Raw genomic sequence first — 22,448 nt, forward strand, 5'->3', positions numbered from 1 at the left:
TTGCTTGGCAGAAAATAATATGTTTGTAATCAGTTTAATTTTTCATTTTCCCACACTGAGCCTTCAAAACAAACTATGTACTTATGTGGGAAACTGGAAAAGCCATTTCGCCTCAAGTGAAAACTTGAACATCCTTAGACAAACAAACTGAGAAGAGTCACTCCTTATGTTTGCATTGGATATTGGCCTTTGCCAAGCCCAGTCTACTCCTCTGCAACTTCTGCCTTCAAGGAGAACTCAATGAGGGTAGAACAATTCAGGGTCAGCGTCGAGAAGAGTGCTTATGCAGGGAGGTGGATGGAACAGCATTCTGGATGCTTCACTTAGTGTACAGAATCACACATGCAAACATCAATGGGATTCTGACCTGGACCAAAAAGAGGCACAGGGATGTGTCAGATTTACAAGTTTGGATGCTTTATTACCTAAAGTCAAAGGGGAAGATACAAAAGCTGTTTAATTTACCAAGCAAGTACAGCACGCCTATGGAAAGCTTTGGCCCTTTTTGCTAAGCTGTCAGACATTCGAGGCAGCTGGCCAGACGGCTGTGTTTTAAATCCAGGCTTAACATTTTCGAGGCTGTTGAATAATGTAGACCCTTTTCAGTGGAACAACCTTTTCCAGAGCAGGTGCGGGTTTTTGATGAGCCATGTGCACTGTTGCTGGACATTTATGGTTGAGCTAAAGATGAGAAGGGAAGAAGAAATAGGCATATTGGATCTTCTTGGTCATGAAATATTAAACTAGTAGAAAGTGATATCGTTGATCAAGGGAATCTCATAATTTTGTTTATGTGATAATGTCTCTTTTTTTCCATACTATTTCTAGCCCTTAACCCATGGGAGTATGTTTCAACCTGGGTCTTCTCTCATTTACTGTCTTTAATTTTAAAAAATTCCAATTGACATTTTAAAAAGTAGGAATGGTTAATTATGTCTGCATCAGTTCTCCATGATGTTAGCAATTATTCTGGCACTAGTATGCATCTATGAATCACTGAATTCTAAGAAGGCTACACGGACATTGGAGAAGGTCCAGAGTGGGGACGAAAAACTCCTCAATTGTCAAAAGAAATAACCTCTGAAAGAAGTTAAGGAGAGTTAGGGTTATTTATTAGGTCTAAGTATGTACATTTGCTATTTTTTAAGGTAAAAAATGATGTGATATTGGCCATTTCATATGGTTCAATCTAAATAGCCCAGTGAAGAGAAGGCTGAGGGATGGCCTACTAGCCTCAGGGAACAAAAGTTCTGATTAGTCTTCTGCACAGAAGACATCTATGAGTAAATAAGCTTAAATAGGCTTATTAACACAGGCTGAGACTTTTTGACAATAAGAGACATTTCATATGGAACCCAGAGACCTTGTGGAATTTACATTAATGAGAGCTTAAGATAGAAAGCATGCCCAATGCTGCTGACCACTTCAGACATGGTTTTCCTACGAGGAGAATTTGGACCCAGAGACCTTTTGGGTCCATGCTAGTTCTTGGTTTCCAAGCCCATCAATATATAAAAGTACCTAAAGAAACCTGCCTTGGCCAGCAAGGAAGGGATGCCTCAGCTCAGTAGGAATTTAACTTATCACTATTGAACTTAGATGCCCTTGCCTTGACACTCAAATTAAATAAAAGGGGAGATAAACTGTTCCTGACCCTAGCCATCACACTGTTTGTGGTTTGTTTGGGCTCTTCTAAGCCAGGGAAAACATATGTGCCTTGCATCTCTTCTCAAATGTCTCTGCCCAGGCCCTAGGCACCCAGCAGTCCCTTTCATATGAAACATGACTCCAAAAAGTCCTTTCTTCTTGGTTTTAAAAAATTAAACACAATGGAAGAAAATACACTGAAGTGTTAGCAATGGTTACCTCTGGGGGATAGAATTATGGGCGATGCCTAGTCTTTTTCTTCGCTTTATCTATCAGTACTAAATTTTTTTTCTTTTACAACGAGCAGGTACAAGTTATACAAAAATTAAGCCCAAGGATTATCTCTGCCAACATTCTAGCAGAATGGAAACAAAACGTAATTGAGATATTGATCATAAATGTTGCATTAGAGTCTAAAAAAGACCTGATGACTTTTTTGTTTTGTCAGATCAGTTATCATCAGACCATATGACATGCATTTTACAATGTGTTAAGGGCAGAATGTTTTGTTTTGCTTTGGTTTTCTTTCAACATTAGATCCAGAAGGAAATTTAAGAGGTCACTGACTTCAGTAGTTTACTTCCAGACTGTGTGTCTTTAGTCTCAACTAAAATAGATGAATTATTTCAGGTTAGCTTTAAATCATATTTGAGAGATTATGGGTAGGAAGAAAAATGTGACAAGTTAGTTAAGGTAAAATGGGATGAGAAGGGAAACAAACAAAAAAACTCTGATATAACAGAAATTTGGGCAATTAGCCAAGGTAAGGTAGGGTAAGAGGACAAGTTGGGACTGGAACAAAGAAAGCCACATGTTGATTGTTGTTCTTAAGTGTGAAAGAGATGATGGGTGGAGGTAGGAAAAGAAAAAGGAAAGGAGACCAGGCGTGATGGCTCACGCCTGTAATCCCAGCACTTTGGGAGGCCGAGGCAGGTGGATCACGAGGTCAGGCGATCGAAGACCATCCTGGCTAACATGGTGAAACCCCATCTCTACTAAAAATACAAAAAATTAGCCGGGCATGGTGGCGGGTGCCTGTAGTCCCAGCTACTCTGGAGGCTGAGGCAGGAGAATGGCGTGAACCCAGGAGGCAGAGGTTGCAGTGAGCCAAGATCGGGCCACTGCACTCTAGCCTGGGTGACAGAGCAAGACTCTGTCTCAAAAAAAAAAAAAAAAAAAAAAAAGAAAGAAAGAAAGAAAGAAAGAAAAAGGAAAGGAGAGTAGTGTTAGACTAAGTGATAGAAGATATTTGCTGCTTAGTTCGGCACTAATTTGTTATTTGATCACCTCCAGAGTGATCTCCACAATTTAGAGGCTACATTGTTTGGCATCTAAAAAAATTGTGCTAAGATATACAAAACATAAAACTTGCCATTTTAACCGTTTCAAAGTGTGTGTACAGTTAGTCCAGTGGCGCTAAATACATTCACATTATTGCACAGCTATCAACACCATCCACCTTCAGAACTTTTTAATCATCCTAAACTGAGACTCGGTACCAATTAAACAATAACTCTCCATTCCCTCCTCCTCTAAGCCCCTGGCAACCACCATTCTACTTTCTATAACTATGAATCTGACTACTTTGGGTACCTCCCATAAGTAGAATCATTCAATATTTGTCCTTTTGTGTCTGGCTTATTTCACTTAGCATAATGTCTTCAAGGTCCATCCATGTTACAGTATGTGTCGAGATTTCCTTCTTTTCTAAGGTGAAATAACATTCCATTGTATATATATATATATACCACGTTTTGTCTGTCCATTCATCCATTGATGAATACTTGGTTAGGATCTCTTCACCTTTTGGCTATTGTGAATGATGCAGCTATGAACATTGGTGTACAAATATCTGTTCTGAGTCCCTACTTTCAATTCTTCCAATATATGGGAAGATTATATTGGAAGAAGTGGAATTGCTGGATCATACGGCAATTCTCTCTCTCTCTCTCTCTTTTTTTTTTTTTTTTTGAGTTGAGGTTTTGCTCTGTCACCCAGACTGGAGTGCAGGGGTGTGATCTCTGCTCCCTGTAGCATTGAACTCCCGGACTCAAGTGGTCCTCTTGCCTCAGCCTCCTGAGTAACTGGGACCTCAGGCATGTGCCACCATGCTGGGCTAATTTTTTATATTTTTAGTAGACACGAGGTCTTTCTATGTTGCCCAGGCTGGTCTCGAACTCCTGGGCTCAAGCAATTCTCCCGCCTTGGCCTCCCAAAGTACTAGGATTCGAGTTATGAGCCACCGCGCCCAGCCTGATATGGCAATTCTATATTTATTTTTTGAGGAACCATTATATTGTTTTCCACAGCAGCTGGAGCATTTTACATTCCCACCAGCAATACAGAGGTGTTAAGGGTTACATTTTAACTGAGGCATTCAACTGAAGTTCTAAAAGCACTGCTCAACTACTTCTCAGAAGAGGAATGCCACAGATCAGAATATCTGGGAAACAAAGTCAGCCCCTGTGGCCCATTGGCCAACTGAACTGATCTCGGAAAGTTTGAGAGAAGAAAAGAAAATCAACAGGATTGAGAAAAAAGTAGGAATAATTCTGGCAAAGATAATAGAGAAACCGCCCATAATTGTTAAGCTACAAGTGTACAGGTTTTGGGATGCCCGGAGCAGGGTTTCATAGCAACTTGAAAATATGATAAAAGGAAAGTCAAGTTCTCCTTCTCATCTGCCTACCCGCCTCAGTCAGGGGCATCCTGATGTAGGACTTGGGGCTATGGGTGGAGAGTCTATAAAGGATCTTCCATCAGAATTGATGAAACTGTCAATAAAATGGTCAGCTCCTAAATGTACTAATTCTTTGTGGTAGATTTTATATCAATGGAGATAGGAAAAGTTATTTTCAAGTCTAAACTACAAATAAGTAGAAACAGCTTTCCAGAGTATAAGCTACAGCCAGCTGTGTTTTAGTCTGACATTTTAACTTCGGGGAAGCTGTGGAATTTTCATCATTAGTTTTTGTAAAATGATAGTATTTGTAGAATGAAAGGTGTTTCTTGTCTCATTCATTAGGGTAAGAGAATCTAGGGTAACCCCACGAGAGAAAGAATTCAAAGCCAGTGTATGTACAAGGATCCTGCCTTGCTGTGGCTCCATTACAGGGGCAACATATTGAACTCAGAAAGTGGATCAATAGAAACTTCCACATTGAGAATTTACCTTCATCTTGGGTAGCTGTGACCTCAGAACCTATATTTTTCATTTCAGAGAAAAAGCAAAAGAAGTGTGATAGAGGTCTTTATGACTAGAGAGCCTTGAAATTCTAGATGCAAGAAAATCAGCTGCAGGTTTTGTTTTAGAGCCTAAAGTTGGGTAGTATTAGCAGACTAGCAGCACTTTCATTCATCTTTCCAGGGTGTTAACTTCCAACTCCAATGTTGGCATTTAAATTTCCACACCCTGTTAAGCAAACTGCTTAAAACAAAACATTCAGCTCTCATCAATGAAATTCAAGGATGCTCCTACAGTGATATTAATCTACAGAACAAGAGAAGCCTTTTAAAATTTGCAGATGCCTTTGATAGTTTTCTCTCCCCCAGGATCCCATTTCACATACATCTCACTGGCTTTGGCAGTGGTGACCCAAAGTCTGGCAGCTTGAAAAAGTAGCCCCAACTTTGACCAAGCTTCAGCATTTCCCCCTCCACACCATAACGCAACCCCATTATGGATGTTTTAACTGGATACTTTTATGTTCTGAGAAGTTTCACAACTATTGCCAAATTTAACTGCCATGACTGTCCAGAGGATTAATATATTTGGCGGTATCATTCTCGTTCACTCCCCGCCTTAAAATAATTTTTTAAAAGTAAATGAATGCGCACAAATCCCAGAGGAGCTACGTGACATCTAAAAGGTCAAATAACTTACAAGTAGTGGGTGGAACGTGATCTAAGACCAGGTCTGCCAGATTTCTAGCCTAGAGAGCTTTTGGGCTACATAACCTGTTTTCTGCAGGAGTACCATGTCATGTGTTCTGCCACTGGGCAACATGAATTCTCTTATTATTGAGGGCTTCAAGAGGTGGGGAAGGCTGGCTGAAGAGTGGGGAGGAAAGGAGAAATGAGGTAGGGTGGGAGAAAGCAGGATGTGTGGAGGGGAGAGGTGGGGAAATACTAGGGGAGTAGATTCTAGGCTGCTTCCCACTTGGATTTACACAGTTCCAGCCGTTTGGGCACTATTTTTCAATCTCCAAAATCTTAAACCCCATGTTGATTTTGAAGTAGGAATTCAGAAATGAGTAGCATACAGAGAGAATTTTCCTGCCATGGCTGAATGGTTGATGTGTTCCTATGGAGAGGGGTTTCTTTAGAGACTTAATTTCTTAAAATAAGTATGAGAAATAACATGGGTTCTTGGGACTAGACATGATGGTAACTGAGGGCATGAACACATATTAATAAATGCAGAGGATGTGACTCTCAATTCTGCTGCTGCATTTATCCTGACCAACTGTATATTGTTAGGTCTCTGCGGCAATACATACCGTGAGGAGAATCATTGTAATGCAGGAAAAATGTATTAAAAGATACCTGTATCTCTGTATCTTTTATATATTGATTCATATATTTTTTGAATCACCCTGTATAGTTTATGCAGCATGGCTATTCAGTTTTAAAAATCAAAGTATTTACCTACAGTAAAATTTACCCTATTTCATGTGCTGCTTTATGAGTCTTGACAAGTACATACAGTTTGTGACTACAACCACAATCAAGATAAATAACCATCCCATCATTCCCCCAAATTTCCTCTGGTCATTTGTAATCAACCCCTCCTACTCAGTCCCACACAACTGCTGATCTCAGTAGATCTAGTGGTCAGCAGATCTCAACCCCAGGTTGACCTTTGTTGTGAAATCTTACTAGGTTTCAGGTTGAACGATGGATTCGGTGGGATTTTTCTTAGCTATATGGGAACACATGGATTCTACCAATGTTCGTTTTTAAGATAGTCCCTTATGGTAATCTTGGAGTTTATTTTTGTTGCTGGTGCCTTATGCTTTACCTGGGATTCCAAGTGATGGCGGGATGCAGGCCTGGAAACAGAAGATATCACTTGCTGAGGGCTAAGTGTCCTAGCACTGTGCATGTATTATGTAACTTCATTTTACTCTCAACATGTCCCTGTGAAGTAGATACTGGTACTCACACTCCCATTTACAGATAAGGAAAGAGGAGCACAAAAAAGTGAAGAAACCTGCCCCAGGACAAAGAGCTAATAAGAGACACAGCCAGCACAGGAACCCGACAGCCTATGGCTGATGCCAGGACCCGCTCTCCTAACCAGTAACCCGTGCAATCTTAGCCACGGTCCTACTCCACTAAACACTGAGCTGAGCACAAAGGTATATTTTTAAAAATAGGTATAGTTTCTGTTAAAAATATTTCTTGGTTTTTTTTTTTTTTTTTTTTTTTTTGAGATGGAGTCTCGCTCTGTCACCAGGCTGGAGTGCAGTGGCGCGATCTCGGCTCACTGCAACCTCCACCTCCCGGGTTCATGCAATTCTCCTGCCTCAGCCTCCTGAGTAGCTGGGACTACAGGTGCACACCACCATACCTGGCTAATTTTTGTATTTTCAGTAGAGATGGAGTTTCACCATATTGGCCAGGCTGGTCTTGAACTCCTGACCTTGTGATCTGCCTGCGTCAGCCTCGCAAAGTGTTGGGATTACAGGCATGAGCCACCATGCCCAGCCTGTTAAAAATATTTCTAACAGCACACCATCTCAATGTTCTCTTATGGTTTCCAAATACAACTGATTATTATTGTTAAGTATTATTACTTAGGGAAGAGGTTATTCTTTTTACTTTTGAAATAAAGAAGTGATATGTCAAAGACATAAGCATATCACATGTCTATAAGAACACAATGTAAACTCTGGCATCATACCTAATACACAGCATTACCAACCTTTATTGACCATTCCTTTTCAATACTTTATTTTGAGTTAACAAACATTTTAGGGGAACATGTCTATTCTATCCAGTTCCACTTACAACTGTGAGCATTCCCTTGCCCTAAGGAAGTGGTGTTTAGTGGGCAGGAGCAAGAGAATGTAAGATGTGGGAGCAGGCAGCTTGTGTTGCAGGGTATCATGCGCCAGCCCTGCCTCTGAAACCAGGAAGGCAGAGAGTCACTTATGACTTCACCCTAAATCTACCTGAGTGGAGAACCAAGGCTCCCATGTGAGAAGGCTCTGTAGCTATGGCTCATCATCAAGATCTTACCTTGTACAATCTGCCCTGTAACATCATGGACTTTAGATATACTGTCTTATTTCACGGTCATAAAAACCAATACTACTAACCCTAACAGAGTGCAAAGAGGTTACTCTGTGCTGAGACTCTTCCAAGACCTTCATGTATGTGAGCTCATTGTCTCCACATAACAACCCTATAAGCTGTGCACTCTTCCTTACCTCCATTGTACACACATGGAACTGAACCACAGGATAAGTAACTTGCTCAAGGCCATACAGATGGTGACGAAGCCAGTGCCAAATGGGGGGCCCAGGGGCCAGCTGCACTAATCTTTTTCAAAGGCTGAGCTGGTGGTCCTCAGGCATCTGATTTTGGCTGCAACAGCAAGTCTTCCTTCTACAGAGGACACTTTGTCCCGCCCCTTCCATAAACATGGCAGTAGCAGAAAGAGTGGCTCTATATTACCTTGACTGTAATGTACCTGCCTACTAGACGTAGAATAAGGGCCCTCACTCAGCTCACCTACAAAATTTGAAAACAAACTTTTGAATCCAGAAAACCAAACCACTGTCTACTTGGTAAGAGTTTTCTGAGTTTCTAGAACTACCTAGAAGGAATTCAGGATATATGGCTGGGTGAGGTGGCTGACACCTGTAATCTCAGCACTTTGGGAGGTCGAGGTGGCCGGATGGCCTGAGGTCAGGAGTTCGAGATCAGCCTGGCCAACATGGTGAAACCCTGTCTCTATTAAAATACAAAATTAACTGGGGGTGGTGGTGCATGCGTGTAATCCCAGCTACTTGGGAGGCTGAGGCAGGAGAACCACTTGAACCCTGGAGGTGGAGGTTGCAGTGAGCCAAGATCACGCCATTGCACTCCAGCCTGGGCAAAAAGAGTGAAACTCTGTCTCAAAGAAAAAAAAAAAAGAAAAGAAGGAATTCAGAATATAGAAATAAAAATAGTCCTTGTCAACTACCTTTATAAGCAGACTTTACTGGGTAAACCCAGCTGGTGCCCAGCCTTGCTCCAACCCTAGACCATGCAGCCTTCTACCACCCACCCTCTCCTCAAATCAAATATCCCCTTATAGGAACGCAGGGGCAGGGAAGAAGGTCAAAAACCGCTGAAGCCCCACTCCACAGGCTGCCTTTTATAAAAACATGCCAATGTTTCCAAGAAATATTTAGGATGGCAAAGTACCATTGTGCAAATTCAGCATCATGATTCCCCCTTTCTTATTTTTGAAATGATTTATTAAATGGACACTTTAGGAATTTGAGAGAAGCAGCTTCTCCCACTCAGATCACTTTGTGTTCCTCTAACCGAGAACAAATTCTTTTCACAAGGACATCAAACCTCTGGATTGGAAAAAACCTCAGTGGTCATCCACTCATTCACCCATGCAGCCAGATCCGCTGGGCAGACTGACTTGGAGCGCTATGTGATTTGCCCACAGCTTACCTTCTCCAGTGCGTCATTCAGGGCATCCAGTGTCTGTATTTTGGCAACATTTGCAATGGCACTGTGAAGATGAAAAGAAACTTTGAACAGGACTTAAAAAATTTTCCCACTGAAAAGGCCACATGATTTATACAGAGGGCTGTCTCTCCGGCTTTTTATGCTTTCACTCTGCTTAGGAACATCTAGAAGACACAGATTTTGCCTCTGTGGACCTATGTGCTACACACGACAAGCTTTGCAGGCCAAGTTATTATTATTGTTTTTTTTTTTTTTTTTTCCGAGACGCAATTTCACTCTTGTTGCCCAAGCTGGAGTGCAACGGTGTGATCTCGGCTCACTGCGACCTCCACCTCCTGGGTTCAAGCGATTCTCCTGCCTCAGCCTCCTGAGTAGCTGAGATTACAGGCATGCGCCACCATGCCTGGCTAATTTTTTGTATTTTTAGTAGAAACGGGGTTTCACCATGTTGGCCAGGCTGGTCTCGAACTCCTGACCTCAGGTGATCCACTCGCCTCAGCCTTCCAAAGTGCTGGGATTACAGGCATGAGCCACTGTGCCCGGCCATTTTTTTTTTAACTTTTTATTGAAATATGATATACATACAGAAACATGCACATACTATAACCATATAGATTGAATAAAATTGAAATCACTAGTCAAACCAGCTGCCCCTAAGGATAACTGCTATCCTGATTTATAGCCCCAAAGACTAGTTTTGACTGTTTTTGTGCTTCATAAAATGAACCGTCTGCAGCTCGTACTCTTTTGCATCTGGCTTCTTTCTCTCAGGCCAAGTTATTTTGTAGGAGAGTTTCAATCAGGGCCAAATCTACAGTACAATGTCTTGAAGAAACTCTGCACTTGGCATATATTTTTTTCTGGATGGTTTGTGTTGGTTTGTAGAACCTATTAGGAAGTGGACATGGATTGATGATGTTTGGAAAATTCTGGTCTAGAGCATATTTTTAAAAAGCTATTCTCTAAGATGACATAAAAAGGAGTGTTCATCCATGAAAACAAGGCTTTCCTATCCTGTGCACATGCCCTGCTAGGAGATGTAAATAGCAGAGGGGGATATATGTGGAGCTAATGATACTTAAGCCTAGCGTCTCCTGCCACAATGGCTCCTCCCAAGGCCCTGGGAGGGGCCCTACCCATTTCATATTGGTCATTTTTGGTAATTTTTCTTTTAAAATGGCCCTGAAAGTCCATAAGATTCAAGCTCCACATAACCTGTTTCTGTCCCTGGTACTTAGGGCAAGAGCTATCTTTTGCTGTTTAAGTTCTGTAAAAGTCCAATTCCTGTCATTTAACGACTATTAGAAAACAATTGAGTTTTTAAAGAAGATTCCAATCACCATCTTATTACTCTCTAGCCAACTCCCCTGCCTGCATTGTTCAGTGGATGTTAGAATTAATAGTAAGCCCCATTTTTCGGAGATGCAGAGAAATGAATGACCTGTCCTTTGGCTGTCCACTAGTCATTTCCAAGATAAGACGCTTTAGTTCCTGAGCCCCTGGCTCAGGCAGGTTAACTAACGTCACAATAAACAGGGCGCATGCTTGAGTCAGGTTTTAGATACAGAATGAATAGGTCTCAAAGTTAATCAGCTTGCAATTCATTCGCAGTCTGATATCATTTACAGAATGCATTCACTATTCTAGGAACTGTCCTAGATGCTGGGTCAGAAGATAAATAACATGTGACCTCCACTCTTGAGGACGTACAGCTTCCCTTTTGTCATGTGATGGTTAGTTTCTGATATCAGAAATAACAAATGACTTGCTGCTAATGGGGCGAATCAGTATTTCATTCTAAAGTGGAGGGAGGCAAATCCTCAAAAAATGTCTTCCCAGAAATTAGGAAGCAATCTTTAAAAGTGATTTAAAAATAATTTTTAGAAAAGAGTCAAAGAAGTGCCATAGTCTATTTCCATTCTCTTTCTGAGATGGTTTAACTCTTACGGAGGTGCCTGGAGCATCCTCTACTCAGATCCTTTTGAATTACTCATCAACTGATCTGTGGAAACCATTTCAAAATTAATAGTCTCTGAAGCACTCCTCAGAAAGAACCAGTTCTGCGTGTTTCTTGTTTTTTGAAATGCTCTGGTTTTCCTTACCCAAGGCCTAGAGTGGTTGGGCCATTTGCGTACCTGATCCAGCCCACAGCTCTTTGCTGAGTTCTGAGAATAGCGCAGGCGTCAAGGTTATGGTGGAAGGAGCAGGGGGGAGGCTGCTCGGTACCTATGTGCCTTCCGGCTATGCCAAATACAGTGGCCATTACTTTCTAAATAATTCAGTGATGGATTTAAAACAAAAAAGACATTTATTTTTAATTCAGGACATTTACTTCAGCAGAAAGCATATTATGAAAACAGAGCCAGCCTAGGAATAATATTTTAAATGCTGATCTGAAAATAGGATAAAAGGATGAGCGTCAGGTTTGGATGCATTTAGGACCGTGCCTATTAAGTGCAAGGCCGCTGGGCTGGATGCAGACAGGAGGAGAATGGGTGGGGGTCATGATGGGAGCCCTCTCAGAGGGAGCCCTCCAGAGGGTAGCCACCTACCTTTCCCCACCCCTCACCTTAAGTCACCACGGATCACACTCTCCCCCTCCCCCCCCTTCTCTGGCTGCCTCCAAAGGCATAGGGAGCCTTAGTTTGTCCTAAAATAACTCCTGGAGGCAGAGTCATTCAAAACTCATCAAGGTGATGCAGAAAAATTAACAGTCCCTACCTTGTTTTCTCGAATCCTGTTTTTTTGGTATGTCTCTCCAAGATGCCAATTTCTTGTTTTTTGGAAATTCTCATTCCTCCAGCTTTTACTACAAACAGATAAAAATCAGCATGGAAGTTAGAACAGTGAGAGAAGGCTTGCTTTGTTATTAAAGGTATGACTTTAGATTTGAAAATGATTTTTGAACTTATTTTTTAAAGATCTAAACTTTTGTATAAAACAACACAATTAAAAAAATATATTTTATTGGCAAACCAGGTGTGGGTGGAGGAAGGGCTGAGAGCTACTTGTTTATGCTCAGAGAAGTGGAACCAAGGCTGAAAAAGCAGAAGGTTACACCTTAGATTTAGGGAGGAGAATAACAACATACTCCCTTAGGCATTTCACTGAAAAACATTTTTTCTTATTATCAAACCAATTACATTCCCCACAATAGCAACCGACAATTACATTGTGACCCTCTGTTTTCCCACCAGATTAAAGTTGTGCGTGGCTTGCATTTTTTTTTCCAACCAAAGCTTTCAAAAGCCAGATTCTGAGAGATGAGCCAAAAGTCAGGGCACACAGTGATAAAAGACATTTAATTCAACAGAGATGGTTCTGATTCTACCAGATACCCACCTTCCATCCAGACCCCAAAATTCCGGTGTTGGCCAAGCTCAGATGTTCTAATGAGTAATTAAACTGCATTAATAATCCTGCCATTCAAGTGATCAATTAGTGTTAATTAGGCTACAGACGACCTAACAGCAAGCAATTCGAGTGTTTAACAATGTCAGATGAAATCAACTTTGGAAAAGGAACAACCCATTTCAGATAGCAAGTCAAAGCAAATGCTTTTTTTCTGTTCCCAGGAAATTTGCACTTCTAAAATCTGACAAGCTCAAATGAGAAAAAGCTAAACGGACATTGATTTGTTTGAGCCTGTTAATTCTTTTTATGAAAATGCCAGATTGGCAATTTTCTAAAACTGTAGTCCAATAAAGTGAAAAATAAAGAAAATGTATTCTATTTCTCTGTGCCCTTGTGAACTGACTTCATCATTGTTCTTTACAATTATTACTTAATTTATTGTCTTGGTTATGTTATCTGCATAAGGCCCAAAACTCAAAAGCCATAAAAACGTCTGCAGTCTCCCTCCTACCATTATTTTCCAACTTCCTAGATTATCTCCCAAGATACTGCTAACGTTATAAGCTTCTTGTGTCTTCGTCTACAGTTATTCTACACATACACTCAGGTTTTATGTTTTGTAAAATGGTAGCCTAAGGTACACATTGCTCTACATCTTGTTTATTTTCTTCACTTAATCACATATTTTAGAGAAAGTTCCAAATCTATATTTACATCTACATCTATATCTCTATATATCATTTGTGTGTTTTTCTTTTTAACATCTGCTTTAACATTTTATTGTATGAACATCCTGTGTTTACTTAACCAGTTCCCTTATGTTGGACATTTCATGTGTTTCTAATTTACTGCTATCACAAACAACGCTACAATGAATATCCTTTTCTTGCCAGAAAGAGGTGTCTTGATCCAGACTCCAAAAAAGGGTTCTTGGAGCTTGCACAGGAAGAAATTCAAGGCGAGTCACAGAGCTCAGTGAAATAAGCAAGTTTATTAGAAACGACTCCATTACAGAGTAGGGTGTCCTCAGAAAGTGAGTGCACAAACACACTGTTTTTCAGTTTTTCTTATATAGGGATCTTGTCTATGTAAAGACTAAACTGTGACTACATGCAGGGGAGCAGACAACATGACAAGATTTATTATTCTACTGATGTAAAGAAAACCATCCTTGACGTTTTGGTGTGTGAGTGCATCAACGCATAACTGTTACTGTCTTGAAAGCATTATCGTTATGGGTATTGGCACATCTGGACTTTCTGTGGTTGTAAGAGTTTGTTCTTGCAGGCATTACCAAGCTGCTTCCTCAGCTGTAAACATCTTAGCACCACGGGGTTGTGACTAGCAAGGAATGTGCCTCGTTCATTCTAAGATGGAGGTGGTTTCAAATGATGTCACTCTGGCTCTTTTAGGCTCTTGCTCTCCTAACAGTTTTAGATAAATAATTTTGCACAAATACAAGCATACCTGTGGGGGAAATTCCTAAAAGTGATCTTGTTAGTTCTCAAGAGTATGCGTGTTTGGAATTTTGTTAAATCTTGCCAAATTGCCCTTAGCGGAGGTTGCACCAGTTTAGAATCTCACCAGCCACGATGACAGTGGTCGTTCCTCCATACCCCTGTTAACAATGCGAGCTACAAAGTGTTCGGTTTTGTCAGCCAGTAAGTTACAAAATAGATAAAGGTATCTCACTGTTTTAATTCTCATTTCTCATGTTTTATTAAAGGTTGAGCTTGGTTCTGTGTTTTAGAAGCCATTTGCATTTCCCTTTCTGTAAGCTGTTCAAATCTTTTGTCCTTTTCAATTGGATTGCTAGTCTTTTTCCTATCTTTTTCTTATTGATTTATAGGAGCTCTTTTTTCATGAGATACATTGCAAATATTAAATATTATATTGTACCAGTTACTGCTTTTTGACTTTATTGATAATGTTTTCGCCAGTCAGAAATTTGCTGTTTTTATGTGACCTTGTCAATCTCTTATGCGTTTTGTATCACTAAGACCTGATGTTTTACTATTCAACCATTCCTGCATTCATGGAATAAACTCCATTTGGTCATTTGAATTACCAAGTTTAAAAAATATTGATTTTTATATATAAGCCTCAGAAAATGCTATCTTTATACATTATCTGCTTTAAATTATATATATATATATATACACATCCTTTACATATATAAATTCTTTATACACACATATAGCATACAAAGTAATCAGCAACAAACATGAAATTATATGGAAACATTTCTGAATAGCCATGGAATACAGGTGAAATAAATCAAAGGATGGGCTTTTTCCCAAAGAATGTTTGAGGCGTGTGTGCCTCTGTATGGGAGATGGTGTCTGCTCATAGCACTGTTATTTAATGCTAAGAAGAATCAAATAAGAGCTCCGGGGCCTTTGATACACCTCCCAACAGTATTTTTCATTCTCCTTATGACAAGTGCCTTTCATATATGGTGTGCTGTAATTATGTTCTTGTTAGTGTTCCTTTTGCTTTCCCTGATGCTATTATTCCTACACATTTTCTTCTACCTGGATTGATTATTATCACCAACTATAGAAGCAAAATTGTTTTAGTTAAAGATGAGAAGACCTGGCTGGGCGCGATGGCTCACACCTGTAATCCCAGCACTTTGGGAGGCCAAGGCAGGTGGATCACCTGAGGTCAGGAGTTTGAGACCAGCCTGACCAATAGGGCAAAATCCCACCTCTACTAAAAATACAAAAATTAACCAGGTGTGGTGGCAATTGCCTGTAGTCCCAGCCACTATTTGGGAGGCTGAGACAGAAGAATTGCTTGAACCTGGGAGGCAGAGGTTGCAGTGAGCTGAGATCGCACCACTGCACTCCGGCCTGGGTGACAGAGTGAGATTCTGTCTAAAAAAAAAAAAGAAAGAAAAGAAAAGAAAAGAAGACCTTCAGAACGTTGAGTTCTGTACCACTCATTTGGAAGGACATTGACAATCTGGGAATCTTCAGAGGAGACTGACCAGAGTGAGGGCAGGCATGCTACATGAGGAACTAGGGAATCTAGTAAGATAACTCCTGAAGAAGCAAAGACTCAAGAGAGCTTAGGGAGCCATCCTCAAAGATCTGAAGGGCTGTCATAGGGCAGAGGAGCAGTTTAATGGTGAAGAAATGTTACATAGGGTTGGACAACTCTATTCCTCCTAAGCTCTGTGACTGTGAGTAGGACACTTAAAATTGCTCTCAGACTGTCTCCACATCCTTCAATGGGGAATAATACTGACTATTGCTGTCAGAAAATAGAGATGACATAAGAACCTGGTGCATGGTAGGCACTTACTAATTACTAATTATTATATTTATTTTATGTGGTTCCAGAGGTGAGAACGAAGACCAAAGACTAAGAGTTCCAGAAAGGTACAATCTGGCTACTTGTAACAGCTTGTGTTATTCAACATGAAATAGATTGCCTAATACGATAATGAGTTTTTTGTACCTCAGTGTATTAAAGTGAAGGAAAGAAGTTCTTTTGTCATGAATACCTTAGGAGAACTTTGGGGAATTCAGTGGAAGTTGAACTAGATTGTGTTTATTATAAAGTCCTTATTATAATTTCAACTCTTTTCATCTACCTCTAAAAAAAAAATCCATCACTTCTTTCCCTTTGGAAAGAACATAAGGCACTTAACAAAGAAATAAATGCCAAAATAAAAAATTTTTTTTTTTGAGACAGAATCTCACTCTGTCACCAGGCTGGGGTGCCGTGGAGCGATCTCGGCTCACTGCAACCTCTGCCTCCCCAGTTCAAGCAATTCTCCTGCCTCAGCCTCCCGAGTAGCTGGGACTACAGGCGCCCACCACCACACCCAGCTAAACCATAAACGTGGGAGTTCCTCATCCTTAGGAACAATAAGATAGACATTTTGGGGGGGAAGAAGAAAAAATTCTCCCCATAAGATTCCTACTTCCATCCAGCAATCTTTAAATCCTCTCTGTCATAGGGCTGTGGGCTCTAAGTCAGCAATTTAGGAAGCATAAGGGAAACACACATTGGATTTCCAGAACACAGTTCTTGTACCAAACTTGTTCTGGTAGCTGATCTTACTCGGTCATCTATGTACAGTAGAAAGAAGCGGAAGATAATATTCCTAGACTACAGATGGATGCACTGATATAGATTTGGGCTCTCACTACATTGGGGTGACTGAACCAGGTAGAGTGAGTTTGTGAAAGGGTCATCTTAAAATCTCTGCTGGGAACACTGATCACAATGATCTCCTGGGGTCTAGACAAGCCATTATTTACAATGCAGCACAATCAGGTTCTTGCTCATTTTGCTTATACTAGATACCTCTGACTCAAGAGATCTTTCAAAGTTTCACTGTATCCAAATCAATCCATTTAAGTTTGTAATCCTTTATGTAACTCCATGTTTGGGACTATCCTGCCTTTTGAACCTTTGCATAAAGATCAATTGGAATTGGGCAAAGTAAAATATGAACTGATTTAACATTTTAACAGAATTTTGAGTACAAATATGTAAATTAAGACTTTCAGTCCTTTCAATAATGAAGATGAACTAGAGATAGACAATGTAAAAAAGGGAGATGCTCTTTTAGATAATTTCACTAGAAAACCTAAATCTAAGCGGGGAAAATGAAGCTTTGCTTTCCCATCTCTGCATGAGAATTACCCTCTTGTGACTGCTTTTGTGGTTTATAAATTTTAAAAATACATAATTTAGTTTAGAATTCTAAATAATAATTTTCCAGCTAAGATTTTCCAATCTTTTTCACAGTTTTTGGTAGAGAGAAGTGAAGATAAACATAAGCCTGCAAAAAAAATTAGGCTTTTTCCTTCACAAATCCATGGACAATGTATGTGAAAAAGCTGAAAGGCACAAATTTGTGCAAACTCTGCCTTGTGAATGAGAACACCTATTTGAAGGTTTAATGAAAAGTTTAGATGTTTGCAAAATGCTTACTTTGCATTCACGGTTAATTTATCAGGAAATTTTAGGCTGCCAATCAAGACCCCCAAAACCCTCATCAAGAGAAGGTTGTGGAGCAAACAGAAAAGGCTTTAGAGTAAGAGGGCTTTGGCATGAAGTCACCCTCATTTTCCAATTCCAGCTCCACTTCCCACTAGCTGTGTGGCTTTCGGCAAGTCCCTCAATCTCACTGAGTCTTCGTTTGCTCTTCCGTGAAACGTCACCCATCTGCAGGGCTGTTGCCACGTCTAGACATCTCTTTGCTGTGCCAGGTGCAGTCAGCATTGAGCGAATGGCAGCTGTTCTTGCAGTCCTAAAATCCCTGTCCCCTGGGGCAGGAGGAGGCGAATCTCACAGCCTCTCTCTTCTAACTTCATGGTTCTGTCCTGTTCCAGTGCCCCCAAGTTGACTTGAGCAGATGTAATTGAGAGACTCAAGCCTTCGGAGTGTGTGAGGGTTTTCAAATGACTGTGGTCCATATGCAGTTTATGGCTGTCCCCGATTTTCTGCATTAGTTTTACAATTGGGCATACTCTCCCTCCAACTTCCTTCTCTCTTTAATGAGTCAGAAAACATATTCTCTTTAGGGATTCAGTGGCAACACTTCTAATAGCTCTGATTCATTTGGCTTAGACCCAATTAAAAAGTGCAGGAAATATAGAAAAAATCATGAACCACTGCTCTTCTTTCTGTTCATCATATATCTGGCTTCCTGGGATCACCTTCTACTCACACATTTTTGGTGCTGCTGTTCATATAATGGGGTTCTTCTGAAAGTGAGAGTGAGACAAATCAAGAAAGCAGAAAATTCCAAGCTCTGCTTACTGGAGCCCAGGCCACCTTGTGTTTTATGTAGTCTCATTTCACAGCATAAATGTATAACCAGGGCTATCAGAGGTGCAATATATTATATTAATATACATTAAAGTGAAACCACTGACCGCTCCATAGATAGGTAGGAAAGAGATGCAGCTGGCTGACTTCTAAGTGATTTTTTTTTTTTTTTTTAGACGGAGTCTCACTCTTGTTGCCCAGGCTGGAGTGCACTGGCGTGATCTCGGCTCACCGCAACTTCCACCTCCCAGATTCAAGCGATTCTCCTGCCTCAGCCTCCCAAGTAGCTGGGATTACAGGCACGTGCCACCACGCCTGGCTAATTTTTGTATTTTTAGTAGAGATGGGGTTTCACCATGTTGGCTAGGCTGGTCTTGAACTCCTGACTTCAGGTTATCCACCCGCCTCGGCCTCCCAAAGTGCTGGGATTACAGGTGTGAGCTACTGTGCCTAGCTGAGTGATTTCATTTTTAACTGTGATGGGACAGGCACATATTTTTTCCATTGCAGTTTCTTTCTGTTCCGACTACTGCAGTAGTGTCTAATGCCGCTCCAGCATCAGCATGTCTTGAAATTGGGGAGGATAATTTCTTTTGATAGTGTTCTACCGCGCCTGCATTTTAAGGGGGCTAACATTCAGGTGCCAGGTACTTTACAGAGGTGATCTCTTTTAATCATTACAACAAACTTACTAGACAGATGTTATTTATTGCATCCTGTTTCAGAGATGAGGAAACTCAGGCTCGAAGACGTGAAATGAAGTCGAGGTTCAAACCCAGGTCTGTCTGATTCCAAAGGCTATGTATGTCCCACCCTCCCCACCGAATCATATCTTCTTCCCACTTTTAGGGATCTGTATTTTGCTTATAAAAATCAAGTGAAAAATTAATAGAATTTTGGCACTTGTTTTTGTTCCATAAATAAAATTTTGCACCACCACAAACAGATTCAGACTTAAAATTAGTGGCAAGACATGCTGAAGGATGACACTTCTTTGTTCCCTTGTGCTCAGTGGGGAGGCAAAAGTCTGCCTTCATCTCCATTCTAATTATCCAAAACCTCTTATCTGTAGTGTCACAGTTCATAATAATTAATTGTCACGCCAGAGGCATTGTGACATGCTTGATGGCGTCATGGTGCGCTATGTACACAGAGTAATTAGCAATCATTAGTGGTTGGGACAGAAAGTTCCCGGTGGTTTCATTCGACCTTTCATTTGGTTAAGTTTATGTCTATGTTCTTTGTGTATAAATGTAGTTTAGCAAAACAGGTTTCAGCTTAGCCATTTTATGAAGGGTTGGAGTGGAAATGACAAAATGAGAATGGAGTTCTTTTTTCTTTTGTCTTTGTCTATGTAAGGAGCCTCTCTTCCAATGATTTGCATATATACTTCCTGACTATTAGCTAGCATCATTAACTTTAAATATAGGTAATGTTAAATATTGCTAAATTTGATTACAAATATAAAATATCAGTAATCTACCAGAGGAGATCAGAGCAAGATGTCTAGAGCTGGAAACTCAGAATGAGTAGTAAAATCTGGACTCTTTTTGGCTAGGCTACCCACTGGAAAGCCACCAAAACAATGTTACATTTTGACTCTCTGTGAAGACGATACCTGCCATCACCCTCTGCAGCAGATTGTTGAAATAACCTTGGCCTAGAGGTGCCAGAGAATTAGACAGTAAATATGTTTTGTAAATGGAGAAAGGCAAGAACAAAGTAGTCAAGCTTTTGAGGTCTTTCTTCAGTAAAAAAGAAGGAAGGCAGTTGGAAGAATATAAAGCTGACTAAAAATAGGCCTGTACACCTCAGCCAATCTATGTGAACGTATGGTTAAGTACAATAAAACTAATTTCCATATTCCAGAGAGTCAATATAGATAGCATAAATTTTAAAAAAAGACAACTATGGATGCTTTGCAAACACCTTGACAGCTACTTTTCCCAGTCAGCCTCCTCAAGTCCTGTGTCTTTATTTAAAAGTACTTCTCAGCTCGTTGACAGGTAAACTACATCCCCAAAGCCTGAGGAGGGAGAAAGAAATGTGGTTGTTGTCCTCTGTGCAGAAGCTGCTTTGCCTGGGTAGGAAGTCACATGATGCACAGGCATCTTGGGGAGACTGAGTCTTACAGCTGGAACCTCTAAAGAGAAAGGTTTCCATGGTAGCAAATCATCTTCCTGGTGTAGATGAGTCACTGCTAATCTACAGCCAGGGCCCCATGAAAGGAACACTGCCTCAAGGGAGGAAATGTGCAACCTCTCTACCTTTGCCTTTCCACAAGCCCCAAATCCATACACTCCCATAGGTAATTAGGTTTTAACTCACTGGGTGTCTGACAAATCCCCAGGTGGCTTTACATACAAGCTAAGAAGGATCAAAGACATAGGAGGAAGTCAGGCTGCATGGAGTTAAAGTCATACTGGGTAGGCAGAGAAGCTTCGGTCTGTTGGGGTGCTCCGTGGAAGGCATTGGTGGAAGAGGGGAGCAGCAACAGCCTGCAGGACTGAGGGCAGGTGGCAGCCTACCTGCAGGAGGATGTCCCCCTTTCCGAGGGGAGAGCAGATCTTGCACTTCATTTGCCATAGTGCGTGCCAGTGCCAGTGCTGGTGCTCTGGAGGCCGAATGCCAGCTGTGGCTGCCCCACCACCGCACTGGCTTTATAAAGGCAGGGGGCAGGGCCCCTTAAGGGCATTGCTGAGCAGCAACAGGGCTTGTCATCCAGCTCTCTGGGAAACCTGCATCTCCTTGGCAAGTTTTCTCTTAGAAGAAGACTTTCTTCTTCCCTTCATCTGGGAAGGCAAGGTAGATGTCTACAGGAGACAGGATATTCTTATTTTTATTCTCAGGAGGAAAGGGAGAGAATGGAGTTCAGTGGAATTCTTTTTCTCTCCAACTGTTGATCCCTCAAGTGTGTATAGTGCACCTGCAATGTAACAGGCTTTTGTCATATTCTGGCATGACAAGGGGGGCAAGACAAGCTCTTTGCTTCATGACATCTGTAGTCTTTCTAAAGAGACAGGTATAGAGCAAAGTCCCCTGCCTCTGTCCCAGTTTTTGCAATTATAAGCATTTATACTAAGAAAATAATTGGAAATGTATACAGAGATTTCTGTGCAAGGATGGCAATCATATGCTTCTTTTCTTTTTAAAATATTGATGGGAGTCAACGTAAACATCTCCAAATACAGAGGGATAGTTAAGATGAATCAAGATCTCGCTGTGAGAGTATACCTTACAATCATGTTTTCAAATAATATTTAATGATGTAGAAATATTAACGACAAGATAGTGAAAAAGTAGACAAGAAACCAATCAATGCCAATTTTGTTAAAAAAGGAAAAATACAAGTTTAAGCTTAGATATTATTGTAATTCCAGCGCCAATAAAAGTTTAGCATGTGGGCCAGGTGCGGTGGCTCACGCCTGTAATCCCAGTTCTCAGGGAGGCAAGAGGCGGGAGGATAGCTTGAGCCCAGGAGTTCAAGACCTGTCTGGGCAATATAGCGAGACCCCGTTCTCCAGAAAAAGGAAAAAAAAAAAAAAAACAAAAAAAAAAAAAAAAAGCATAACTCCCCTCAAAAGTTTAGCATGTGGCAGATACTTATAAATATTTCTTTGTTCTTCAGTACAGTTAAAAAACAACTTGAAGAGCAGTTGTCTGCTCTTCAAAAAACCCTGTTAAGAAAATAAAAGCAAGCTACAAACTGGGAGAAAATATCTGTAAAATACATTTCTGATGAAGTACCAACTTTTAGAATATATAAATAATTCTTACAACTCAATAATAAGAAAGCAGACAGCCCAATTAAAAATGGGCAAAAGATTCAAACAAAACATTACAAAGTAAGGATATTGATAGCACATAATCACATAAAAAGATGCTCGACATCATTAGTCATTAGGGAAATGCGAATTAAAGCCACAATAAAATACCACTACATATGTATTAGGATGGCC

General features: G+C 40.6%; 1 protein-coding gene across 2 annotated transcripts; it reads right to left on the reverse strand.

Moving 5' to 3' along the window:
* Positions 1 to 391: 391 nt before the first annotated feature.
* On the reverse strand, positions 392 to 21,119 carry DAPL1 (death associated protein like 1). Of its 2 annotated transcripts, XM_012496290.2 has the most exons (5): positions 21,018 to 21,084; positions 12,064 to 12,151; positions 9,325 to 9,385; positions 8,648 to 8,766; positions 392 to 681 (listed from the first exon to the last, which is right to left on the reverse strand). In XM_012496290.2, exons 1-5 carry the CDS (start codon positions 21,073 to 21,075, stop codon positions 603 to 605), a joined length of 405 nt encoding a protein of 134 aa, XP_012351744.2. In that variant the 5' UTR covers positions 21,076 to 21,084; the 3' UTR covers positions 392 to 602. The 2 variants fall into 2 exon arrangements, with proteins under 2 accessions (XP_012351744.2, XP_003266195.1); XM_003266147.3 differs by lacking the exon at positions 8,648 to 8,766 and having other exon boundaries at positions 21,018 to 21,119.
* Positions 21,120 to 22,448: the final 1,329 nt, after the last annotated feature.

This window comes from Nomascus leucogenys, chromosome 17 (genome assembly GCF_006542625.1).
Source record: "Nomascus leucogenys isolate Asia chromosome 17, Asia_NLE_v1, whole genome shotgun sequence".
In the NCBI taxonomy this organism is placed as follows: domain Eukaryota; kingdom Metazoa; phylum Chordata; class Mammalia; order Primates; family Hylobatidae; genus Nomascus; species Nomascus leucogenys.